This window comes from Dasypus novemcinctus, chromosome 11 (genome assembly GCF_030445035.2).
Source record: "Dasypus novemcinctus isolate mDasNov1 chromosome 11, mDasNov1.1.hap2, whole genome shotgun sequence".
NCBI lineage: Eukaryota > Metazoa > Chordata > Mammalia > Cingulata > Dasypodidae > Dasypus > Dasypus novemcinctus.
This window is the reverse complement of record NC_080683.1, coordinates 8,817,914-8,837,055: the sequence shown is the minus strand read 5'-3', so window position 1 is coordinate 8,837,055 and position 19,142 is coordinate 8,817,914. Positions and strand designations below refer to the sequence as shown.

Here is a 19,142-nt window from a genome sequence, read left to right as displayed (position 1 = left end):
GGCCCTGTGTGATGGAGGCTGTGAGGTGAGCGCAGGCCTGAAGGGCCCACTCAGGGATCACGGGAACTCTTAGTGGTCGGTGGGGGTCTCCTAGGCAACTTCGGTCTATTTCCCACCCAGCAGCCGGAGGGCACGTGTTAAAACCCCAGTCAAATTCTGCCCCTCCTCTGCCCAGAGCCCTGCACTGGGCCAGCAGGCCCCACGGGATCTGACCTCCTCTACCTGGCTGAGCTCTCTCCTGCGCCAGCCCTCTCCCATGTCCCCTCCCGTGCCCCCTCAGCCACACTGGCCTCCTGTGCGCCTGTTCCTTCTTCCTGGGTCCTCCCCCAGGTATCCACGTGGCCTGCCCCAAGCTTCCCTCAGACCTTGACTCAGATGCCACCCATGGAGGCCTTCCCTGGCCCCTCCATCTGACACTTCTGCCTCTCCAGCATTTCTTTTTTTGGGGGGTACGTGCAATTTGAAACTGGGACCTCATATGCAGGGAGCTGGCGCTCAACCACTGAGCCATATCAGCTCCCCTGAGTTGGTTTTTTCTTTTGTTTTGTTGTTTGCTTTCTTGGTTTTTCTTAGGAGGTACTGGAAATCGAACCCGGGACCTGCCATGTGGGGAGCAGGTGCTCAACTGCTTGAGTCACATCCGCTCCCCTCTAACACTTCTTATTCTCCTTCCCTGCTTAATTTTTTCCTCCTTATCACTTTTCGTATCTACCAGAGTCTGGTTTACTTACTTACCTTGTTTATTGTCTGTCAACTGCACCAGGGCAGGGATTTTCACCGGCTTTGTTCACTGCTCTATTCTGAACACTAAAACAGTGCTCTGGCATTTGGTGTCTCTTCATTGCATCATCTTGTTGCTTCACTTTGTCACTCCTGCCTGTCGTGCCAGCTCCCCTTCTCCAGGAGGCCCCTGGAACTGAACCCAGGACCTCCCACATGGGAGGCAAATGCCGTGGGGTGTGGCATCCAGCTCTCATTGTGGCGGGGTGTGGGCATCTGCTTGTCTTCTTTAGGAGGTATCGGGACCCGAACCTGGGACCTCCCTTGTGGTAGGCAGGCACTCAACTGGTTGAGCCACATCCACTTCCCTGGACATACCTGTTTGAGGGACACAATTTAACCTTTAACCCCAAGCGCTGGGAGTGAGGGCCAGAGGGGAGAATGTTTTCTTCCACGGCGGGTGGGGGTGAACTTTCTGGGTGCTGGGGCCTTCCTGGCTGCCTGAGAGGCTGGAAATTGAGCTCCCTCCTTCCGATGATGGAAGCGGCCCAAGATGGGACAAGAGGCAGGATTTGACTGAAGCTCACCGCCCGGCCCCCAGCCCACCTCCACCCACGCCTGTGAGGCAGCCCAGTGGACTCTGGATAGAGGCTTGGCTTGGGGATCTCCACTGAAAGAGAGAAGCCCCAGTGGCTAAGGGGGGGGGGGCTGCTGTAGGAGCTGCAGAAAGGAAAGGGTCCACAGAATGACCATGCTGGGAGCCCACTGGGGTCCCCTCCCGGATGACATGAGAACAGCTGGGACAGCTTCAGACTCCGACCTTAGTAGCAAGCCCCCGTTGCTCGTGGGTGGAAGGGCCGTGCTGCCCGCCACCTGCTGCCTCCGAGCCTGGCAGAAGCCAAGCGGCCCACGGGCCTGAGTTTTAGCCCTAAAACATGGGGGGGAAACATTTCCGCAGAGGCTGGGCGAAAGTTTCCTTTTTTGCCCTCTCCAGGATTCCAAGCCAATTAAAGTGTAAATCAGATCGCAAGGGAGAAGTTGGCCTACTTAAACCAATTAATTACTGTCGAGGCCTTTAGGCCAGGCTTGGTGCAAACCAGGAACGTGCTAATACCTTCGTGATTCATTAAGGAAATTCTGGCAGGGCCTCTTTAGAGGGGCGCCGCTTGGTGAGCCGTTAATTACATTCTGTAATTGGGGCTTGTCTCCATTTAGTTCAGGGTCCCTGATTGTCCGAGCTGCGTCTTGCTGCCGCGCACACCCCTCGTCTGGAGAGAGCTGTGGAGGGGCAGCGTGGAGCGCAGAGAGCATGGGGGGCCTCTGGCTGCCTCCACTCGGGCCTCCGTCCTGGCTCCGGCCTTCCTGGCTCGGGGCTGGAACAAGTGCCTTCACCTCTCAGTTTCCACATGTATAGTAGGGGGGTGATAATAGCTACTGAGGGTGTGCTGTGAGAGCAAATCGAGGTGATGGCTGGGAAACGCCAGGCCCATGGTGTTGGGTAAATATTATTGTGCATCATCCAAAGCATTCGGGGCCTGCCGGCCATGCTCCCGTTCCAGCCAATATTTGCAACGATAAGCATTTCTGAGGTGCTGGGCAGCATACCCGGTGCTGGGGTAAAGAGGGAGGGGGAGCAAAAGAGCAGAGCTTCACCAAAAGGGGGTTTGCAGCCAGGAAGGAGAGGTGCGCGGCGCGTGAATGATCCTCGCAGAGGAAACAGCGAGAAGAGAACGGTAGAGGGGAATAAAACGGGCGTTCCCAGGACGGAGAGTTATAGCCAGAATGCCACATGCGGCTAAAGTCTGTTGACAGCGCTTGGGCTTTTTAAAAATGGAATTTGAACCTAAACACGGGCCATCTGGATGAGGGCCGCGGGAGACGGAGTGGGGGAGTGCGGGCCAGGAGGAACCTCAGGAGCATCTGGCGCCGCCCCCTCCTTCTGCCGAGGGGGGCGACAAGGCTGACCTCGGGGCGCGGAAGCGGGGTGCTGGATTCCAGTCCAATTCGGGAGGTCCGGTTGGACCCAGTCAAGGTGGGGGCGATATGCCACGGGGGCACAGCGGCGATGGTGGTGGAGTAAGTAAAGGCGCCGAGGCAGGAATGAGCAGGTCAGCCAGGGCACTGGGTCCCTGGGGGGGCGCCACTAAGGGTGGGTGGGGTCCCGAGGCACCTACCAGGGGTGGTGAATCACCAGGGCTGGCAACGCCTCGCGTCAACCTCTTTCCTCTCCCCCGCTGAGCTCGTGCACGCGCAGGTGGCACAGGAGCCATTGGGGGAGCCCCTGGAGGACACAGGGTCGGGGCCGTTGGTGCAGTGCACGCCAGCCCCCCGGGGCAGAGGGCGGGGAGCAGAAGGGCCGGGAGTGGGTCCCGGGGGCCAGCGGGGCCGGCCGGCCGAGGAGTGTGGGTGGTGAGCCAGGCGGCGTCACCTGGCAGGAGTTTGGGGCTGTCAGGCTGAGGACAGCTGGGGTCGTGGGGTGAGAAGGCCGGAGCAGGGGGGCCGTGGAGATCAGGGCGGCGAGCTCATTTCCCAGCCCCCAGCGCGGCGCCAGCCTCTAGGAGCGAAGGTGGCAAAACGCGCTCACGTGCTCCAGCGCACGGGCTTCCGGCTTTTTCTGCAAAAGGGAAGATGCACGTCAGCAGCCCCAGGCCCACTCCCTTGTCTGATGCTCCGCGGGGGGAAAGAATCAGGAATGGAGTATTGAAAGAAAAACGCAGCGCCGTCTCTCTAGAACCACGTGTGGGATTCAAGACGGCCCCGGCGAGCCAACAGGCGCCGGTCCCGCTGCGGCCACCCCTGCTGGTTTACTGCCCTCGGGAGAAAAGCATCCCTCCCTCCGCGAGCAGAGCTTGGTGGAGAGACAACAGTTCTGTGGCCAGGGTGTCAAGAGCCGGCCCCCGGAGGAGCCCAGATGGATGAAAAGCGGCTCTCGTGGCCCCCACCTGTGGGGTGTCAGCTGGTTTGGCCCATTTGGGTCATTCTTGTTCCTTCTGAGGAAGCTCCATCTTCCCAGCACCTAAATCTGTCACCACATTTTATGAAAATTGACTTAAGATGTAACTTTAGCCCTGGAAATCGAGCGCTGTCTGCATCGATGCCTGCCGTGGCCGCCTGGTGTCCTGGGGATGCAGGATGGCCCTGTCGGAAGTCCTGGAAGTGGGCTCTCTGGGGAAGAGGGGCGTGATGGGGGGCCCCTCTGGGTTCCCCGTTTGAAAGCACGGGGGCAGTGGTCCCTGCCTCGCCCTGCCAGGCAGGCGGCCGTCCTGCTGAGGCCCGTGGAAGGGAGGAGAGGGATGCTCGAGGCTCCGCGTCAGGCTGGTGGACCCCACGCCCCCTGCAGGACATACGCCCCGGCCACCACGCCCACACCGCCCTGCCGGAGAGCTCGGTCTATTTTTGAGTGACCTCAGCCCATCTAATATTTTAACACCAGCTGGGAATGCAGGTTCATCTCTAAATATTCAGAATGATCTTCCTCGGAGCAACTTGATCTGTGCCCCCACAAGGCTGATTCAGCCAGTGTGTGGGGCACCTACTGTGCGCCAGGGAATGAAAGCTGGGCCTGCACGGGGGGCCGGCCTCTGCCCGCAGCCAGAGGAGCCCAGTTGCAAATCAGGGAGGCGGTAACAACAGAGACGGCAGTAAGACTAACAAAAGCAGTGAGGGCAAGTGCTTGGATCCTGGGCGATGTGCCGCAGGCTTCCCATCCCTAGACCAGGGTTAAGGGGTCCCGTCCTCACAACGACCCTCTGGAGGAGGGATTGTTCCTGGCCCCATTTTACAGAGGAGGAAACTGAGGCACAGAGAGGTGGATGTGAAAGTAGTTTGCAAAACATGATATTATAAGAACTGTCAGTGTCCTCTATTTTTAATGTAGTTTTGTTTTTTGGTCTTTTTTATTTGTTAAGTGTTCTATGGAAAGGGCTAAGTTCACCCACTGTTCTTACTTCTGCCCTCCTTGGGGTACAGGGTCAGCTGATTTGCTGTTCCACAGGCTCACTCAGTGTCTGTTAGTCACTTTTGGGCAAACTTAGAATGTGACCATTTCTATCAGTGGTTCCTCTTTTCTTTAATTTTCGTGTTTTATTATGCTAACTTAAATACAGCTCAGAATTTCCCATTTTAACCACTTTGAAGTGCACAATTCAGTGACATCAATTACATTCACAAAATTGTGCTCCCACCACAGAGGTTCCTCTCCATAGCCCTGTCCCCGTACCGGCTGGTGACTGGTTGGCTAAGTGGAGCCTGCTCCCGGCTCGTACAGGTCTGCCCTCCAGCCCAGAGCAGCTCAGGACGGCTGCCTCGTCCCTCCCAGCCTCCGCGTTGTGTGTCGCTGTGTCTGAGGCTGATAAGACATCTCGCCATGCCATCTGGTATTATGCTAGGGTTTTTTTTTTAGGAGGTACCGGGGATCAAACCTGGGACCTTATATGTGGGAAGCAGGTGCTCAACCACGGAGCTACGTCCGCTCCCCGTTATGCTGTTTCCTTTGACAGGCATCTTCCACTTGCTTCATATCGAGTCTGGGGGCTCCTGTGTCTTTCTCCCATGAGCTGCTCTCCAGACAGGACGCCCCTCCCCAGCTCAGACTCGGCAATTGTGTTTTCGAGCACCCGTTAGGTGTCATTGGTTGGGTTCGGTTGCCGTTTCCTACAGTTTGTGAGGGTCGTGTTGAGTTCTGATTCTGCACCCAGCACCGGCTCCTCTCCTGGTCTGGTGGCTGCGGGCGCCGTCCAGGGAGGCGATGAGGGGGAGAGTGGCTGAGTGGCGCGGCCGTCCGCTAGAGGCCCTTTCCCGGGTCGGTCCCCGTTCTCTAGTGGGCCTTTGGGGTACACGCGTCAGCCACATGAGAGCCGCCTAACTTTGTCAGGCTCCACCCACATTCGGCCCCGTGAGGAACGGTCGAAGGCCTGGTCAGCTGCGGTCCTCGACTCGGTGTCCCACTCCAGCTCTGACCATTTACAGCCTCGGGGCCCTGGCTGAGCTTTTTGTCTTCTCTGAGTCTCAACTGACTTCCTGTGAAAAATGGGATTAGGGCGCCTTGGGAGGACTGGCTTCTGAGGAGGGCCGGGGCCGTCGACTGTGATGTGCCCCGCTCGGGTGCCTGGGCGGGAGTGGCCACCAGAGACAGGTGACAGGTCAGCTAACGAGCCCTGCCCGCAGGAGCTCCGGCGCCGCACGGCCCGAGCCCTGGGGCTCCAGGCCTTGAGTGGCCCCGAGCACTGAGGACTCTGGGAGGAGAGGGGCTTGGAAGGAAGACTTCCGCCTGCGTGGGAAGGATCTCTCCCCGGCTCTTCCGAGAAAGGCCGGGGTCAGCAATGCTGAGTCATGCCCGGAGCATCCCAGCAGACTGCTGGCCGCTGACGCGGGTGGGGTCGGATGGGGGTGGCACACACCTCCCCTCTGGTGCTTTTATTCCTCCTGGTGCCCCAGGCTCTGTCTCTCTCCTGCTCCCTTTCATTTTTATAAAGATTTATTTTATTTCATTTTTCATTTTTACACGCCCCCCCCCTTGTTTGCACTCGCTGTCTGCTCTTTATCTCTTCGTTGTGTGCTCTCTGTGTCTGCTTGTCTTCTTTAGGAGACACCAGGAACTGAACCTGGGACCTCCCATGTGGTAGGGAGGGGCCCAATCACTTGAGCCACCTCTGCTCCCTGCTTGTTGTGCCTCTCGCTGTGTTTCCTTGTTGTGTCTCTTCGTTGCATGAGCTCTCTGCATCACCTCGCTGTGCCAGCCTGTCATGTCAGCCCACTGTCTTGCTCGTCTTCTTTAGGAGGCACCAGGAACAGAACCTGGGACCTCCCGTATGGTAGGCAGGTGCCCAATTGCTAGTCCCACTCCCTTTCAGACTCTGATTTTTCTCCCTGGAAGGTCACCCCACACTCACCCCAGGCAGCCAGCATCCCTTTACCCCCTTTACCTCCTCCCTGAACAGAAAAGGGGCTACGCAGTGGTGAAAGCGAGACTCAGGCCCAATTCTGCCCTAGGATGGATGAAATTCATTTTTTAAAATAATTTTAAATAATGTTCTAGGCAGTATATAGCAAAGCCCTAGCAGTTTGGCTCCAAGCTTTTCTCACCCTACCTCACAGCCTGTTACTCCTTCCTTTTCCAGCTCACTCCCTCTCCCCGTGTCCAAACGCTCTGAGCCCCCATCTCGTATACTCATCCCCGCAACGTCCTTGATTTTTCCTGCCCTTGTTCTGTTCCTCCAAAAGCAGTCCTCCAGCCAGGACTTACTCAGATCCACCTTCAGCTCCTCTGAGCCCCAGGCCCGCCATCCTTAACAGCCCGGGCAGTTGGGAGGTGAACCCTGAAGTGAAATGACCCTCTGCCCGCGAGGCTGTGAGCCCAGTTTGGGATCCCGTGTGACGAGCACAGGACCTGGCCCCAGTCATGCTATATAGATGTTTAGCAAAAGAGTTAAAGAAATGAATGAAATTTTACTATTGCTAAAGCTCAAAGCAGGAAACAAACCTTCTGAAGAAGTGTGCTCCAGGATTGGCTTTCTGGTCAACCCTTTTTGTAGAGAGAGGAGACTGCCTCTGCAAAGAGAGGTCCCGCCTGTCTTGGGCCTCTCGGGAAGCCTTTGGTGGTTTTTGCTGGATTTTCAGGGCCCTGACTTCCCCCCATGGGGCTAGGCAGACCAGGATGGAGGCTTTCCTTCACGGACCAGAGGGGTCTGTGGCACCTGCTTGCAGTCTTAGGGTAAGGGCTTTTCTTTTTTTTAGGTACCGGGGGGCCGGGATTGAACCCAGGACCTCGTATATGGGAAACCAGTGCTCAACCACTGAGCTACATCAGTTTCCCTGAGTTGTTTTTTTGTTTGTTTTGTTTTTTAAAGATTTATTTATTTATTCTCCCCTCGTTGTTGGTGCTTGCAGTCTGCTCTCTGTATCCATTCACTGTGTGCTCTCTGCATCTGCTCATCTTCTCTTTAGGAGGCACTAGGAACCGAACCTGGGACCTCCCATGTGGGAGGGAGGTGCTCAGTCACTTGAGCCAATCCGCTCCCTGCTTTGTTGTGTCTCTCATGGTCTTTCCTCTTTGTCTCTTTGTTGCATCATCTTGTTGTGCCAGCTCACCTTCTCCAGGAGGCACCAGGAACTGAACCCGGGACCTCCCGTGTGGGAGGCAGGTGCTTAACCGTGCAATCCGCATCCACTCACGGGGAGAGCTTTAAAACCTGCTTTGGTGCAGGGAGGTGCTGTCGTGGGTGTCGGTTTGGTTCCTGCCCTCACGACACCCCTGATGAGGAAACCGAGGCACGGGGAGGTCCTGGCTTTCCTGGGCAACCCAGCTAAAGTTGCCGAGCTGAGACGGGAGCCTGGTGCTTTCGTCTTCCCAGGCTGCTGATTTTCAAAGCGGGCTAGCAAAGGGGAGAGCGAAGGTGGCGCTTCGGGCACCTGCTGGGGATTTGCGCGCGGCTCCCGCCTCCCCGTGCCCCCTTCGACCGGAGGCGCTCGTTATTTCTGTGCAGTGCATTAGGCGTGAGCCTGAGATTTCATCTGAATCAAGGATTTTGCTTTTTAAAGCCTGGGTTCTAGGCCAGGTCCCTTGGTGGCTAATGAATCTATTGACCCTTTGGTGCTAGTGGTCAGGTGCAATTTTCAGTGGTGATGCAGCTGTCGAAAGCACGGCTCGGAGGTCAAGGTGCCAGGTCCAGAGACCCATCCACCACCTTCCCGGCTCGGGGAGCTTGGGCAAGCGCGCGAGCCCGCTGCGAGGAGTAAACGAGCTAATTGACGGAAAGTGTCTGGCGCAGAGAAAATGCTCGATAATGGCTCTTATCATAAGCCCTACGTGGGAAGCCAGTGCTTTATCCAAAAGAGGGAGCCCCCGATGGTGTCATTTCAGACCTGGCGATGCCATCTGGGTAGGAGCTATAGATAGTCTGGGGTGCCCTAGGGGAGTAGGGGTCCCAGGGGCCTGCAGGAGGCCTGCTGGGCTATTTAGGGTGGGGTTGCTCAGGGCCCCGGGCCCACTTGTTACGATCCCACTCGGGGCTGAGCTGCCGGGGCTGGGAGGCAAGAGACCCGGGCTAGTGGGGAATGTTTTGCCAGCAGCTTGGCAGCCAGGCTGGTTGGTAAAGGGCCATTCCCTCAGGAGCTGGGGCGATTTAACAGATTATCTGGAACAATCGCTAATTAGGAACCAAGCTTTTTGGCAGGAAGTCTTTCACTAGAAGCTTGGTAAAATTTCACAGGCCGCTGCCAGGCGGCCGAAGCCAGGGAGCCGTGTCTGCCCAGGCCTGAGAAGCGGGGAGGCCGTTGTCCTGTGGTCTCCCCGCTCAGGCCCCCCACGCCCGCCCCTGAGCGGGGGGTGACGTCTCCCGCCGCCTCCTCACCTAGAGGCCTCTGCAAGACAGGAGGTGACCCGGGGTCGCCAGGCCAAACAAGGTCAGAGCAAAGCCACCGTGGTTCGCCCTGTGACTCTCCTCACTCCACCGGGGAGGGGGCGGGCTTGGCCACCGAATCCCGGACACCTCCATGGACAGAGGCGGAGAGAACTTTCCAGAGCTCCGATGGCGGCAGGCCTGGCGCAGAAGCGCGTCGTCCTTGCCCTCACCCCAAGGCCCTCCTTCCTGGGGCGCCCGAGGCCCCTGCTCCCTGGGCCGAGCGCGGAAAGCACACTCCCCTTTCCCATCTCTCTGAGTCAGATCGCTTTCTGGCCTCTAATTTTAATCCCAAGGAACAAAATTCAGGAGGGGCCGGGGCTGGGCTCTGCAGCCAGGCTTTTAGAATCGCCCGTTAAGGCGCCATCAATAATAGATGAAAAGGACGGGGAGGAGGGCTGGGGAAGGGCGAGCAGCGCGGGCGGCACGGCGGCCTTCTGTCCGGCGCGGCTGCCTTCTGTCCGGCACGGCCGCCGGGGGCTTCGCAGCTGGGCCATGTTTCCCAGGCTGCATCCAGCTGCCGCTTTAGAAAGGCAGGAGCTGCTTCACTCGGGGCCGTGGAGATCGTTCCGGCTTGCAGGGAGCCACTGGGAGCCCCCCATGGGCCGGAGGGGCGCGGCTCCCGGCCCCCCCCCCTTCCTGCGGGGTGCCTCGGGGAGCGTCCCGTGGCCTCCGGGAGCTCTGCTCCCTCATCTGGAACACGGGGATGATGAGAACATCTCCTCCGCGGGGTCACGGAGGGGATTCAATGAGATCATGGCTGCGTGGAACTATTCTGAAGATGAGAAGTCACGATCCGAGGGGGCGGATTTGAGGAGAGCAAGAAACCCGAGAGGGAGGGGGGACGACAGGTGTCTGGGAGGCCTAGGGCGCCAGGAGCCTCTGACCCGGCCTCCCCTCACTGCTCCCACCCGATGCCCCAAGCCCTAACTGTCCCCCCCACCCCTGTTTTTCCCTGGTTAATTGAGGTGATTTGGTACCTTCTAGCTCTAAAATCTTCGGATTCTAGGTCAGCTCGTCAACTGACAAATGCTTACAGAAATCACATGAGAGTCCAGGCCTGGGAGGCGGGGTGGGCAGAGGTACAGGTCAGGGGCACTCACCTGTACCCCTGACCTGTAGAACCACCTACCCACGGGAAGAGTTAGCAAGGTGGAAGGGGCAAGAAGCACTGAGAAAGGTCAGGCTGGATGGAGGGCGGAAGCATGGGTAGGACATAGTTTAGGCACTTTTTTTTTTAACATTAATAATCTCTTTTAATATTTATTTTACTTATTTCTCCCCACCCCTTTGTCATTTGCACTTGCTGTCTGTTCATCTTCTTTTTTTTTTTAGGAGGCACCAGGAACTGAACCTGGGGTCTCCCACATGGAAGAGAGGTGCCTAATTGCTTGAGCCACCTCCACTCCCTGCTTTGTTGGATCTCTCATTATGTTTTCCTCCTTGTGTCTCTTGTTGCATCATCTTGTTGAGTCGGCTCACCACGTCAGCCCACCACATCAGCTCACTGTCTTGCTTGTCTTCTGTATGAGGCACCTGGCACTAAACCTGGGACTTCCCATGTGGTAGCAGGATCTCAATCACTAGAACCACATCTGCTTCCCTAGGCACTTATTGATTAGAGACTATATCAATTCCCTATCAATTTGGAGTCAAACTGCCTGAGTTTGAATCCTGTTTCTACCACTGGTTAACTATGTGACTTTGGGCAAATCACCCAGTCTCTCCGAACCCTATCTTAGTTTCCTTATCTGTAAAATGAAGAAAAATAATATTATCTGCTTCATAGTAGAATTGTGATGAGTGAATGAGTTTATACATGGAAAATACTGAGTGCCTGGCACAGAGTGAGAGCTACCTGAGGGTATTATCAGGACAAACGACACAGCAGGCACTCGATGCAGCGCTTCTCGAACATCCCCTTCTCTCCTCCCCCTTCTTTGGCCACTGGGAAGCGTAACCCCCGAGGTTTGTCCGGGCTCTCTCATGCAGATAGTAAGCAGCAGCATCGAGATGAGCCCAGGCCAGGGCTCTGCACAGCACCTCCCTCAGCCGCGGGCGTTAGGGCAGTTGCCCCGGGCGCTGGGAGCCGCCCCAGCTGCCTGATCTCAGTGCCTGCAGCAGGTGCGTTCCGAGGAGGAGGGAGGGGCCCAGGTGTTAGGAATCCAGATGCAGCAGAGAGAGCCTCTTCCCAGGCTGCCTTGCCCTGCACCTCCTCTGAGCAGGGGCTGTGTATCCGTCAGCCAAAGGGGTGCTGATGGAAAGTACCAGAAAGCTGTGGGCTTTTATAAAGGGTATTTATTTGGGGTAGGAGCTTACAGTCCCAAGGCCATAAAGCATAAGTTACTTCCCTCCCCAAAGTCTATTTCCACGTGTTGGAGCAAGATGGCTGCCGACGTCTGCCAGGGTTCAGGCTTCCTGGCTCCTCTCTTCCCGGGGCTCGTTCCTCTCCGGGCTCAGCTGCTCTGCTCTCTCCACAAGGCCAGCTGTAGTTTATCAGGTGAACGGCACGTCTCTCTTCCCGGGGCCTCTGCTGTGTCAGAGCCTTCTCTCCTTCCTCACCCACCTCCTTCTCTATGTGTTTACTTCCCAGGCTCCAGGGCCAAAACTCCAGCCTCCCTTCTCTGCGGTGTGGTTTCTCTGTGAGTCTCCACCCACCAAGGGGGCAGGAACTCAGCGTCCTCCTGACGCGGCCCAATCAAAGCTTCAATCATTATTTAACCAAGTAAAAGCGAAACCTCTGACTCCAGTAGAATCTAATATGCCCAGAGGGACAGGCCAGTGCACACACATAACCCAATGTCCGTTTTTGGAACTCATAAACAGTATCACACTGCCTCAGGCTGAGTGGGCCCAGGCCCGCCAGCCCCCTTACTGCCCAGTGGCCTCCTTGCCTGCGGCTCCTCCTGCCTCCCCTCTCCCAAGAGTGGCCCGAGGGAATTGTCCTCCTCAGGCTCCGGGGTCTCTAAGCAAACTGGTCACGTTTTGTTGCCTTTTGTCTGAGTGGGGCCTGGGCATCGCCCGGCCTCCGTGGGGCGGGCGAGCCCACAGGGGACGCAGGGCCTGGGTCTTGAGGAAGTAGTGGGTTTGTCAGGGCGGCGCACTGGCCTGCGTTTCCCCCTCAGCCTCACTGGGGTGTGGAAGATGTCTGCAGAGAAGCTATTCAGAGCTGGAGCCTCCTCAGACTGGAGGACAGAGACCTTCTCAGGACCGAAGGGGCTGAGCAGGGAAGGTCAGTGGTTGGGGTCTGGGCGTCTGAGCCAGGGTTGGGGATGTAGAAAGAACTAGAGTGTGGAATCACTAACTCGTTGAGAACTTTTTATGTCTCAGGCTTTCTTCCAAGAGCATGACGTAAATCATTCAAACCTCCAACAACCCTGTGACGGCTGTGTAATATCATCATCCCATTGTATGGAAGGGGAAACTGAGGCACAGAGAGGAGCAGGGGCTTGCCCAGGTTTACACAGCCAAGGAGTAGCAGAAGCAGGACCTGAACCTGGCGAGTCTGGCTGCAGACACTGTGTTGTTAACAACTTCACGAAGGAGGAGTGTGTGTGTGTAAAGATGAAAACAGAACAGCTTCGCCTTGCGTCCTTAGTTTCCTGGGCTGCTCCAGCAAATACCATGAAGTGGGTCGGGTTGAGCAAGGGGAATGTATCGGCCCACGGTTTGAGGCTGGGAAAAAGCCCAAATCCAGGTGTTGTCTAGGCGATGCTTTCTTCCCGGTGACCGCGGCGCTCGCGGGCCGGCAGCCACCGTCTGGGTCCTTGGCTCGGCATGGGGAAGGGCACGTGGCGGCATCTCCTGGTCTCCCTTCTCTTCTGGGTTCCGCCGGTGCCCAGCCTCTTGCTTCCTAGGGCTGTCTGTCTGTCTGTCTGAATTTTGTTCCATTTATAACGGGCTCCAGTGAGAATTAAGACCCGTCCTGACTGAGGGAGCCGCGCCTTAACGGAAGGAACCTCGTAATCAAAACCTCCCTCTTCAGTGGGCTCACTCCCCAGGCATGGATTGGATTTAAGAACCTCTTTTTCTGGGATACATACAGCTGCAAACCACCACACAGCCTTGGGTGGAAAACCCTAAAATCTGCCTTCCAAGCTAGAATCAGCGGATCTTAAAACGTGTGGGGGACATGCTCCTTCATCAGGAAACTGATGAAAACCGTGGCTCTTCTCTCCAGAAAATGCCCGTGTGGACAGACAGACAGGCATTTGCCTTCAGGTTCAGGGTGTCCCGAGCCCACCTCGACCCAGGGGAGCCTCCATCCTGACTCTCCCCCGGCGGGTGCCCTCCCCCTGCTCCGTGAGCTTCCCGACGCGCAGGACGTGCCTTGTGGGTGGGGCTGGGGCGGCCGCCTTCTACCCAACGGGCCGAGAGCCCCCCCGCGGCCCGCAGGTGGACGGCAGAGCCTGCACCCCACGGGACGTTGGGTGTCTCAGTCGTGCGGGCAGGAGCCCTTCACTTTCCTGGTGACCTGAATGGGGCCAGGGGGACAGTCACTGTTCAACGGAATCGGAAATTGTACGAGTGTGAATGTGTGTGTGCCAGAGAAAATGTGTCCGTCAGGGGCCCGGCAGGAAGGGGAGTTCTGCCCAGATGGTTTCACCAAAGAGGTGTAAGGAAGGGGTTTCTTTCTAAGGTGGGGTGAGGTCGAGGGCTAGTGCAGCCCCTGGGGCGGGCGACCCAGAGAGCTGTTTCCACCGCGGGCCGGAAGGGGCCCTGGGAAGAGCCGAGCTCAGGGAGAGGCAGAGGAGGCCCTGGAGGGCCCAGGGCCGGGGCCGGGGCTGGACGTCTCCTGCTGTTGCCTCCCGTAGGCCAAACCCAGCCGGAGCCCACAGGGCAGGGAAACCGAGGCAGCGCAGCGCAAAGGGAAGCGGTCCCCTGGGCCAGAGAGCTGGACGGAGAGTGGGTGGGGACCGCTGGAGGGTCCCCGGCCCTCAGACAGCAGGCCAGGCAGTCCAGGGCTGGTTGCCAGCCCCGTGCCCCCCGTGCAGGCCAGGAAGGACCCTGCTGGGCTGGCCTGGGCCCTCCCGCCCTGTGCGAGGGCAGCTTGGCAGGACGGCTGCCCGCCCACCCCCGGAGAGCCCAGCATCTCCGTGCAGCAGAGCCCTGGGAACCCCTTAATTTCTTCCCCAAAGGAGTTCCAAGCCTGCCTCCCTTTGGAGGGCCTCGGGGGAATTGGTATGTAATTAATGCTGCCTCATTGATATTCCCGGGGCTTCGTCAGAGACGTTTGCGGCGCCCTCTCCTCTCAGGTCAGGAGTTGTTCCCGCTGGGTTTGGCTGTCGGGGCCTGGAAGCAAGCTCCTCGGAGGGTCCCTCCCAGGCTCCCTTCCCATCTGCACCGCATCCTCCTTTCTCCCCGGAGGAAAGGCTACCCCAGCCCCTGCCTCGCGTGCCCACCCACCTGCTTGCTCTCTCAGTGTCCTCAGCAAGTTTCACGCTGACCCTTGCCAGACCCTCGCGTGCCCGCCTCCCGGGTGCTGGGGATCACGTGGTAAAGACGCAGACTTCTGTGCCTCCCTTCGCCTCTGTTCTTCAGAATTCCTGGGCTCGCCAGTGTTCGGTGACCCGTGCCTTAGACGGTGGCATCTCAGCCCTAGCATGTGGACGCGGGGGTCGGGAAAGGACTGGAAGGGTGCTGAGGGCTGCTGGCTTCAGGGGGCCCGTGGCGAGGGCTTAAGCCCCCTCCCGCTTCCAAGCGGCATGTGCAGCTCAGAGCTTCTGCCATTCTATGGAGAACGAGATACAGCCGGCAAAGTGTTTTTTTTTTTTTTCTTTCTTGAACATCAGTTCGGTTGTGCTCCTGCTTTCATTCATCAGACTGAATTGGGCCTGATGGAGAGCTGGGGGCTTGGTGGAGTTTTGAAATCTCCATTTTCGCTCTTTCTTTCCTCTTTGTTACTAGTCCGTAATGAAGGCTGTGAAAGGTGGCCAGGGAGTGCCTGCAGTTGTAGAATTAGCAGTTCTTTTTAATGTGCATATGTTAATTGCCTGCTCCTCCCCCAGCCCAGCTTCCTGGCCCTCTCCGGCTCTTGGAGGTGTTGCCTCTTGGAGATGTTGCTGGGCTCTTGGAGGTGTTGCCTCTTGGAGATGTTGCTGGGCCCTCGGTGTCCCCCTCCTCCTCCCGTTTCCAGGGGAACTCCATTTTCTTCCTAGGCACGCACTCTCTTGGGAATCCCCCTCTCCTGAAGCTTCCAGTGCATCTTGAGCAGCGTCGTCATCTCCCCTAATGGGCCCTTTCCTTGAGTCTGTGCTGGGGCTGGGAGGAGGGGGGGCTGCACAAAGGAATACTTGCTCCTTCGGGGCTGGGGTTGATCTCAAATCCTGCCAGCCCGGCTTTCGGCTTTCGGAGGTGTCTGAGGGAGGGAGGAGAGACTCCTCTGGAATCTGGGCATTCACCTGGAACACTGCGGGAGGACTGCCATCAGGAGAAATTTCCCTTTTGTCTGAAGGCAGAAGGGATTAAGAATTAGAAAGAGCAGAAGAGGAAAATGCAGGACTCTCTTGGGACTTTTTTGGGACAACGGTTGTACATTATACAACTGCTCTCAAATTTAGGGCATGGGGCAGGAGGCCAGTCTTCTTTGACATGTTGCCCTCCCCATTGTTTGTACACTGTAGGACTTCTCTAAGTGCTTGTGGAGTAAACCTCATCTTTATTTGATTTCATCTTACTTGATGAAGGCAGTTAGGTAGAGTCGCAGACTTTGGATTCTAGCTCTGCCTAGCTGTGTGATCTTAGGAAAGTTATTTAACCTCTCTGGCTCTCAGCTTCCTCACTTGTTTTTGAAAACTCTGAAGAGTTTTTGGTGAGAACTGATTGCAATAACTTATGAACTTGCTTCTCACTCGCTCTATTGAGCCATCCGTAGGGGCTCTCTAAATGTTCGTTTTCTTCTCCTGCTGTATTCCCTCTGCACATCAGAATCACTACGGGAACTTAAAAACCTCGCTGGCTCAGTCCCCACCCAGGGAGAGTCAGCTTTCCTTGGTCTGTGGTCAGGCCCGGACACAGATGCTTTTAAAAGCACCTGTTAAAGAGGTCAACCTTTTGTAAGGTAAAATCACGACCCCCACACAAATATAAAATGACCACGTGACAGAGATTTTAACTCTATTAAAGAGAGAACCAGTAACATGTTACAACCAGTTCTAATTCAAACAGTAGGATGATACAGGCTGTCAGGAAATAAATTTCTAAACAGATGCACACCCCATAGGGTACCATCAGTGATGTTTCCCTGGACGAGATTCCTTGCATTTCCATAGATAAGAACCATTTGCATGGTTGTATGTCTTCTGTAACTCACAGAGATGTAAAACAGCTCAAACATAACGCTAGGCGCAGATCCCTCTGCTGAGCTGCGCCCCCAGGCATCTTGCTTTTTCCCCGTCCCTTTCCACAGCTTTCACCCTCACAGCGATTCTGACCTGCTCCAGAACTGACACCACACCGAGCCCTTTGTATTCGCCAGGTGTTTATCACACCTGGTGGCAGTTACTGGTTTATGCCTTTTCCCACCCATGATAGAGAATTCCTTAGGTAGAGCTCTTGTTCCATTTATCTTCGTAGCTCAGGACCGGGCACATGGCCCTCCTGCTGCCCGCTTGAGAACTGGCAGTTTGCTTGTTGAGTTCGTGATTGAATGGGACTGAATAGTCCTCTCGGGCGCAGGCAGGACCCGCAGGAGTGGTCTCCATCTTCTGGATGAAGCCCCACGATTAGCGCGCGATGACGGTGGCGCGAGCCCCTTACCGTCCCCTCGTTCGATGTTAGTTCACTGTCGCTGTAAATCGCAGGTGCCCGCAGTGTGCCAGGCCTGGAGCGGTGAGCTGGAGCAACAGGCAGTGGGAGCAGCGGGCAGCGGGGGCAGCGGGCAGCGGGGGCAGCGGGGGCAGCGGGCAGCGGGGGCAGCGGGCAGCGGGGGCAGCGGGGGCAGCGGGCAGCGGGGGCAGCGGGCAGCGGGAGCAGCGGGCAGCGGGAGCAGCGGGCAGTGGGAGCAGCAGGCAGCACTCGCCCTCCGGCCCTTACGTGCGGGGCGTGCGGCCCGCCTTACAGAGCTGGGGCCTGCGGCCACGTATCGCCCTGTGGACCTCGGCCAGTCACTTACCTGGTCGGGGCTTCCGTTTTCTCCTCTATAAAACGGGGATCCCTGCCAAAGAGGGGTGCGTCGGGGATTACAAAACGAGGACACACGAAATGTTTGAGCCATCCCTTGCCAGGTGGGCCTCTCCGCAGGGCAGCTCACGGCACAGTAGCCGGCTTCCTCCAAGTGAGCGAGCAAGAGAGGACATCGTGCGTTTACAGCACAGCCCGGAAGTGACAGCCTATGATTTGTGCCATATTCTATTCAGTAGCAGAAAGTCACTGGGTCCAGCCCACCCTCGAGGGGAGGGGTTACCCCAGGGCGTGCACCCCAGGAGGTGGGACCTAGAAGGCTGCCTTCCACGGGCCCTGTGTCTGCCTGCGCCTTTACCGCTGGGGGCGGTGAATAAACACACACCTGAAGTGGAGTCGGTTAGAGAAGAACGGTGGTCGGTGGTCGTAGCGGTGGGAACAAGCTCAGCGGGGGCTCAGAGCAGGAAAAGGCCTCCGTGACTGGAGGAATCAGGAGGGCTTCCTGGAGGACGTGGCATTAACAACGGCCCTTGAAGCAGTGGAGGAAATGCCACTGGCAGAGAAGGGTAAGGGAGGCCAGGAGAAGGGCACAGGCAAAGGCCCTGTGGCGGGAAAGTGAAGGGGCCGCGCAGGTATCGGTGCCTTGTGGGTGAAGCCCAGCTCCCGCGGACGGCACCCAGCGGCAGTGGAGATGGGTGCCCTGGCTGCACGGTGTCCGTGGTTAGCTGGGGGGAGCTGGCGCCTCCACTGGGAGGGGACCGGGAGGGGCCCCGCGGAGGGCCTGGGAGCCCGCCTGAGGTCTCATCTGCTCCTGCAGTTCGGGCGAACCGAGGTCATCGACAACACGCTGAACCCCGACTTCGTGCGCAAGTTCATCGTGGATTACTTCTTCGAGGAGAAGCAGAACCTTCGTTTCGACCTGTAAGCGGAAGACTGCGGGGGACGGGGCTGGGGGAGGAACTGGTGACGGGGGCGGGGGGACATGAGGCGGAGGAGCTGCGACCACCGGGAACGCAGCGCCGGGGGGAAGGGACGAGCAGCTCCAGTCGGCCGCCTCCTGCCTCGGGCTGGGGGGCCTTAGTTGGGGGTCGGCGGGCGCTGGGCAAGCTGCCTGGCTCGGGGCCGCTCTAGGACCCACCCGGCCCTCTCCCCTGGCAGAGGGTCCCCCGGGGCTCCCCTCCCCCAGAGGTACCCCCAGAAGCACAAGAGCCTCCTTCCTGAGGCTCAAGACCAGGGGCCCCCGGGCTTGCTGGGCGCGGGGCAGTTTGTGTCCCTCTTACGGGGTGTGGGTGGTTTGGGAAGGTCTGTGTCCCCAGAGCGCAGGGATGGGATGGGGAAGAAGGGACTTTAGGGCTCGAGGGAGGGAAGGAAAACCTGCAACGGAAGGAGTTGGGTCTGCGGGAGCGAGGGGAAGACGTGAAGGTGAGGAGGGCGCGGCAGCTCATGGTGGGGAAGCGGGGTGCGGGGGGCGCCCTGGGCGGCGTCAGCCTGGGCCGCTGGGGCGCGGCCGGGGCGGGGCGGGGGGCCGGGGCGGGCCGTGTGGCTTCTCGCTTTTAAGCCGATCATGGGGTATGAGGTGTACCCTATACCGTACCACGAGTAGCAAGTCTTAGGTGTGTGCCCCGGGATGCACTTTTACATCTGTTTACGCCCATGTAACCACTGCTCAGTCAAGACCTAGGACAGCCCCGCACCCCAAGGCGCCCTTGTGCCCCTGCCAGCCACCGCTCCCCGAAATAAGCAGGAACGTTGGAGCTCGTTTTAGGGGTCCCGGGGCCCTGACACGGCTTCCAGGACCCCGACGGGGTCGGCCAGGGCACTGCCCCCCACCGGCCTTTCCCACTTCTCTGTGTTCCCTGCAGATACGACGTTGACTCGAAGAGCCCTGATTTATCCAAACAT

The 19,142-nt window shown here is 57.9% G+C and overlaps 1 protein-coding gene across 1 annotated transcript in view; it reads left to right on the top strand.

The window, feature by feature from the left end:
• CPNE5 (copine 5) overlaps positions 1-19,142 on the top strand; it is an 89,211-nt gene that overhangs the window by 18,441 nt on the left and 51,628 nt on the right. Inside the window, exons 4-5 of the mRNA XM_058306653.2 lie at positions 18,058-18,161; positions 19,103-19,142. Coding sequence (XP_058162636.1) covers positions 18,058-18,161; positions 19,103-19,142 — 144 coding nt within the window. The remainder of the gene's footprint in view (positions 1-18,057; positions 18,162-19,102) is intronic.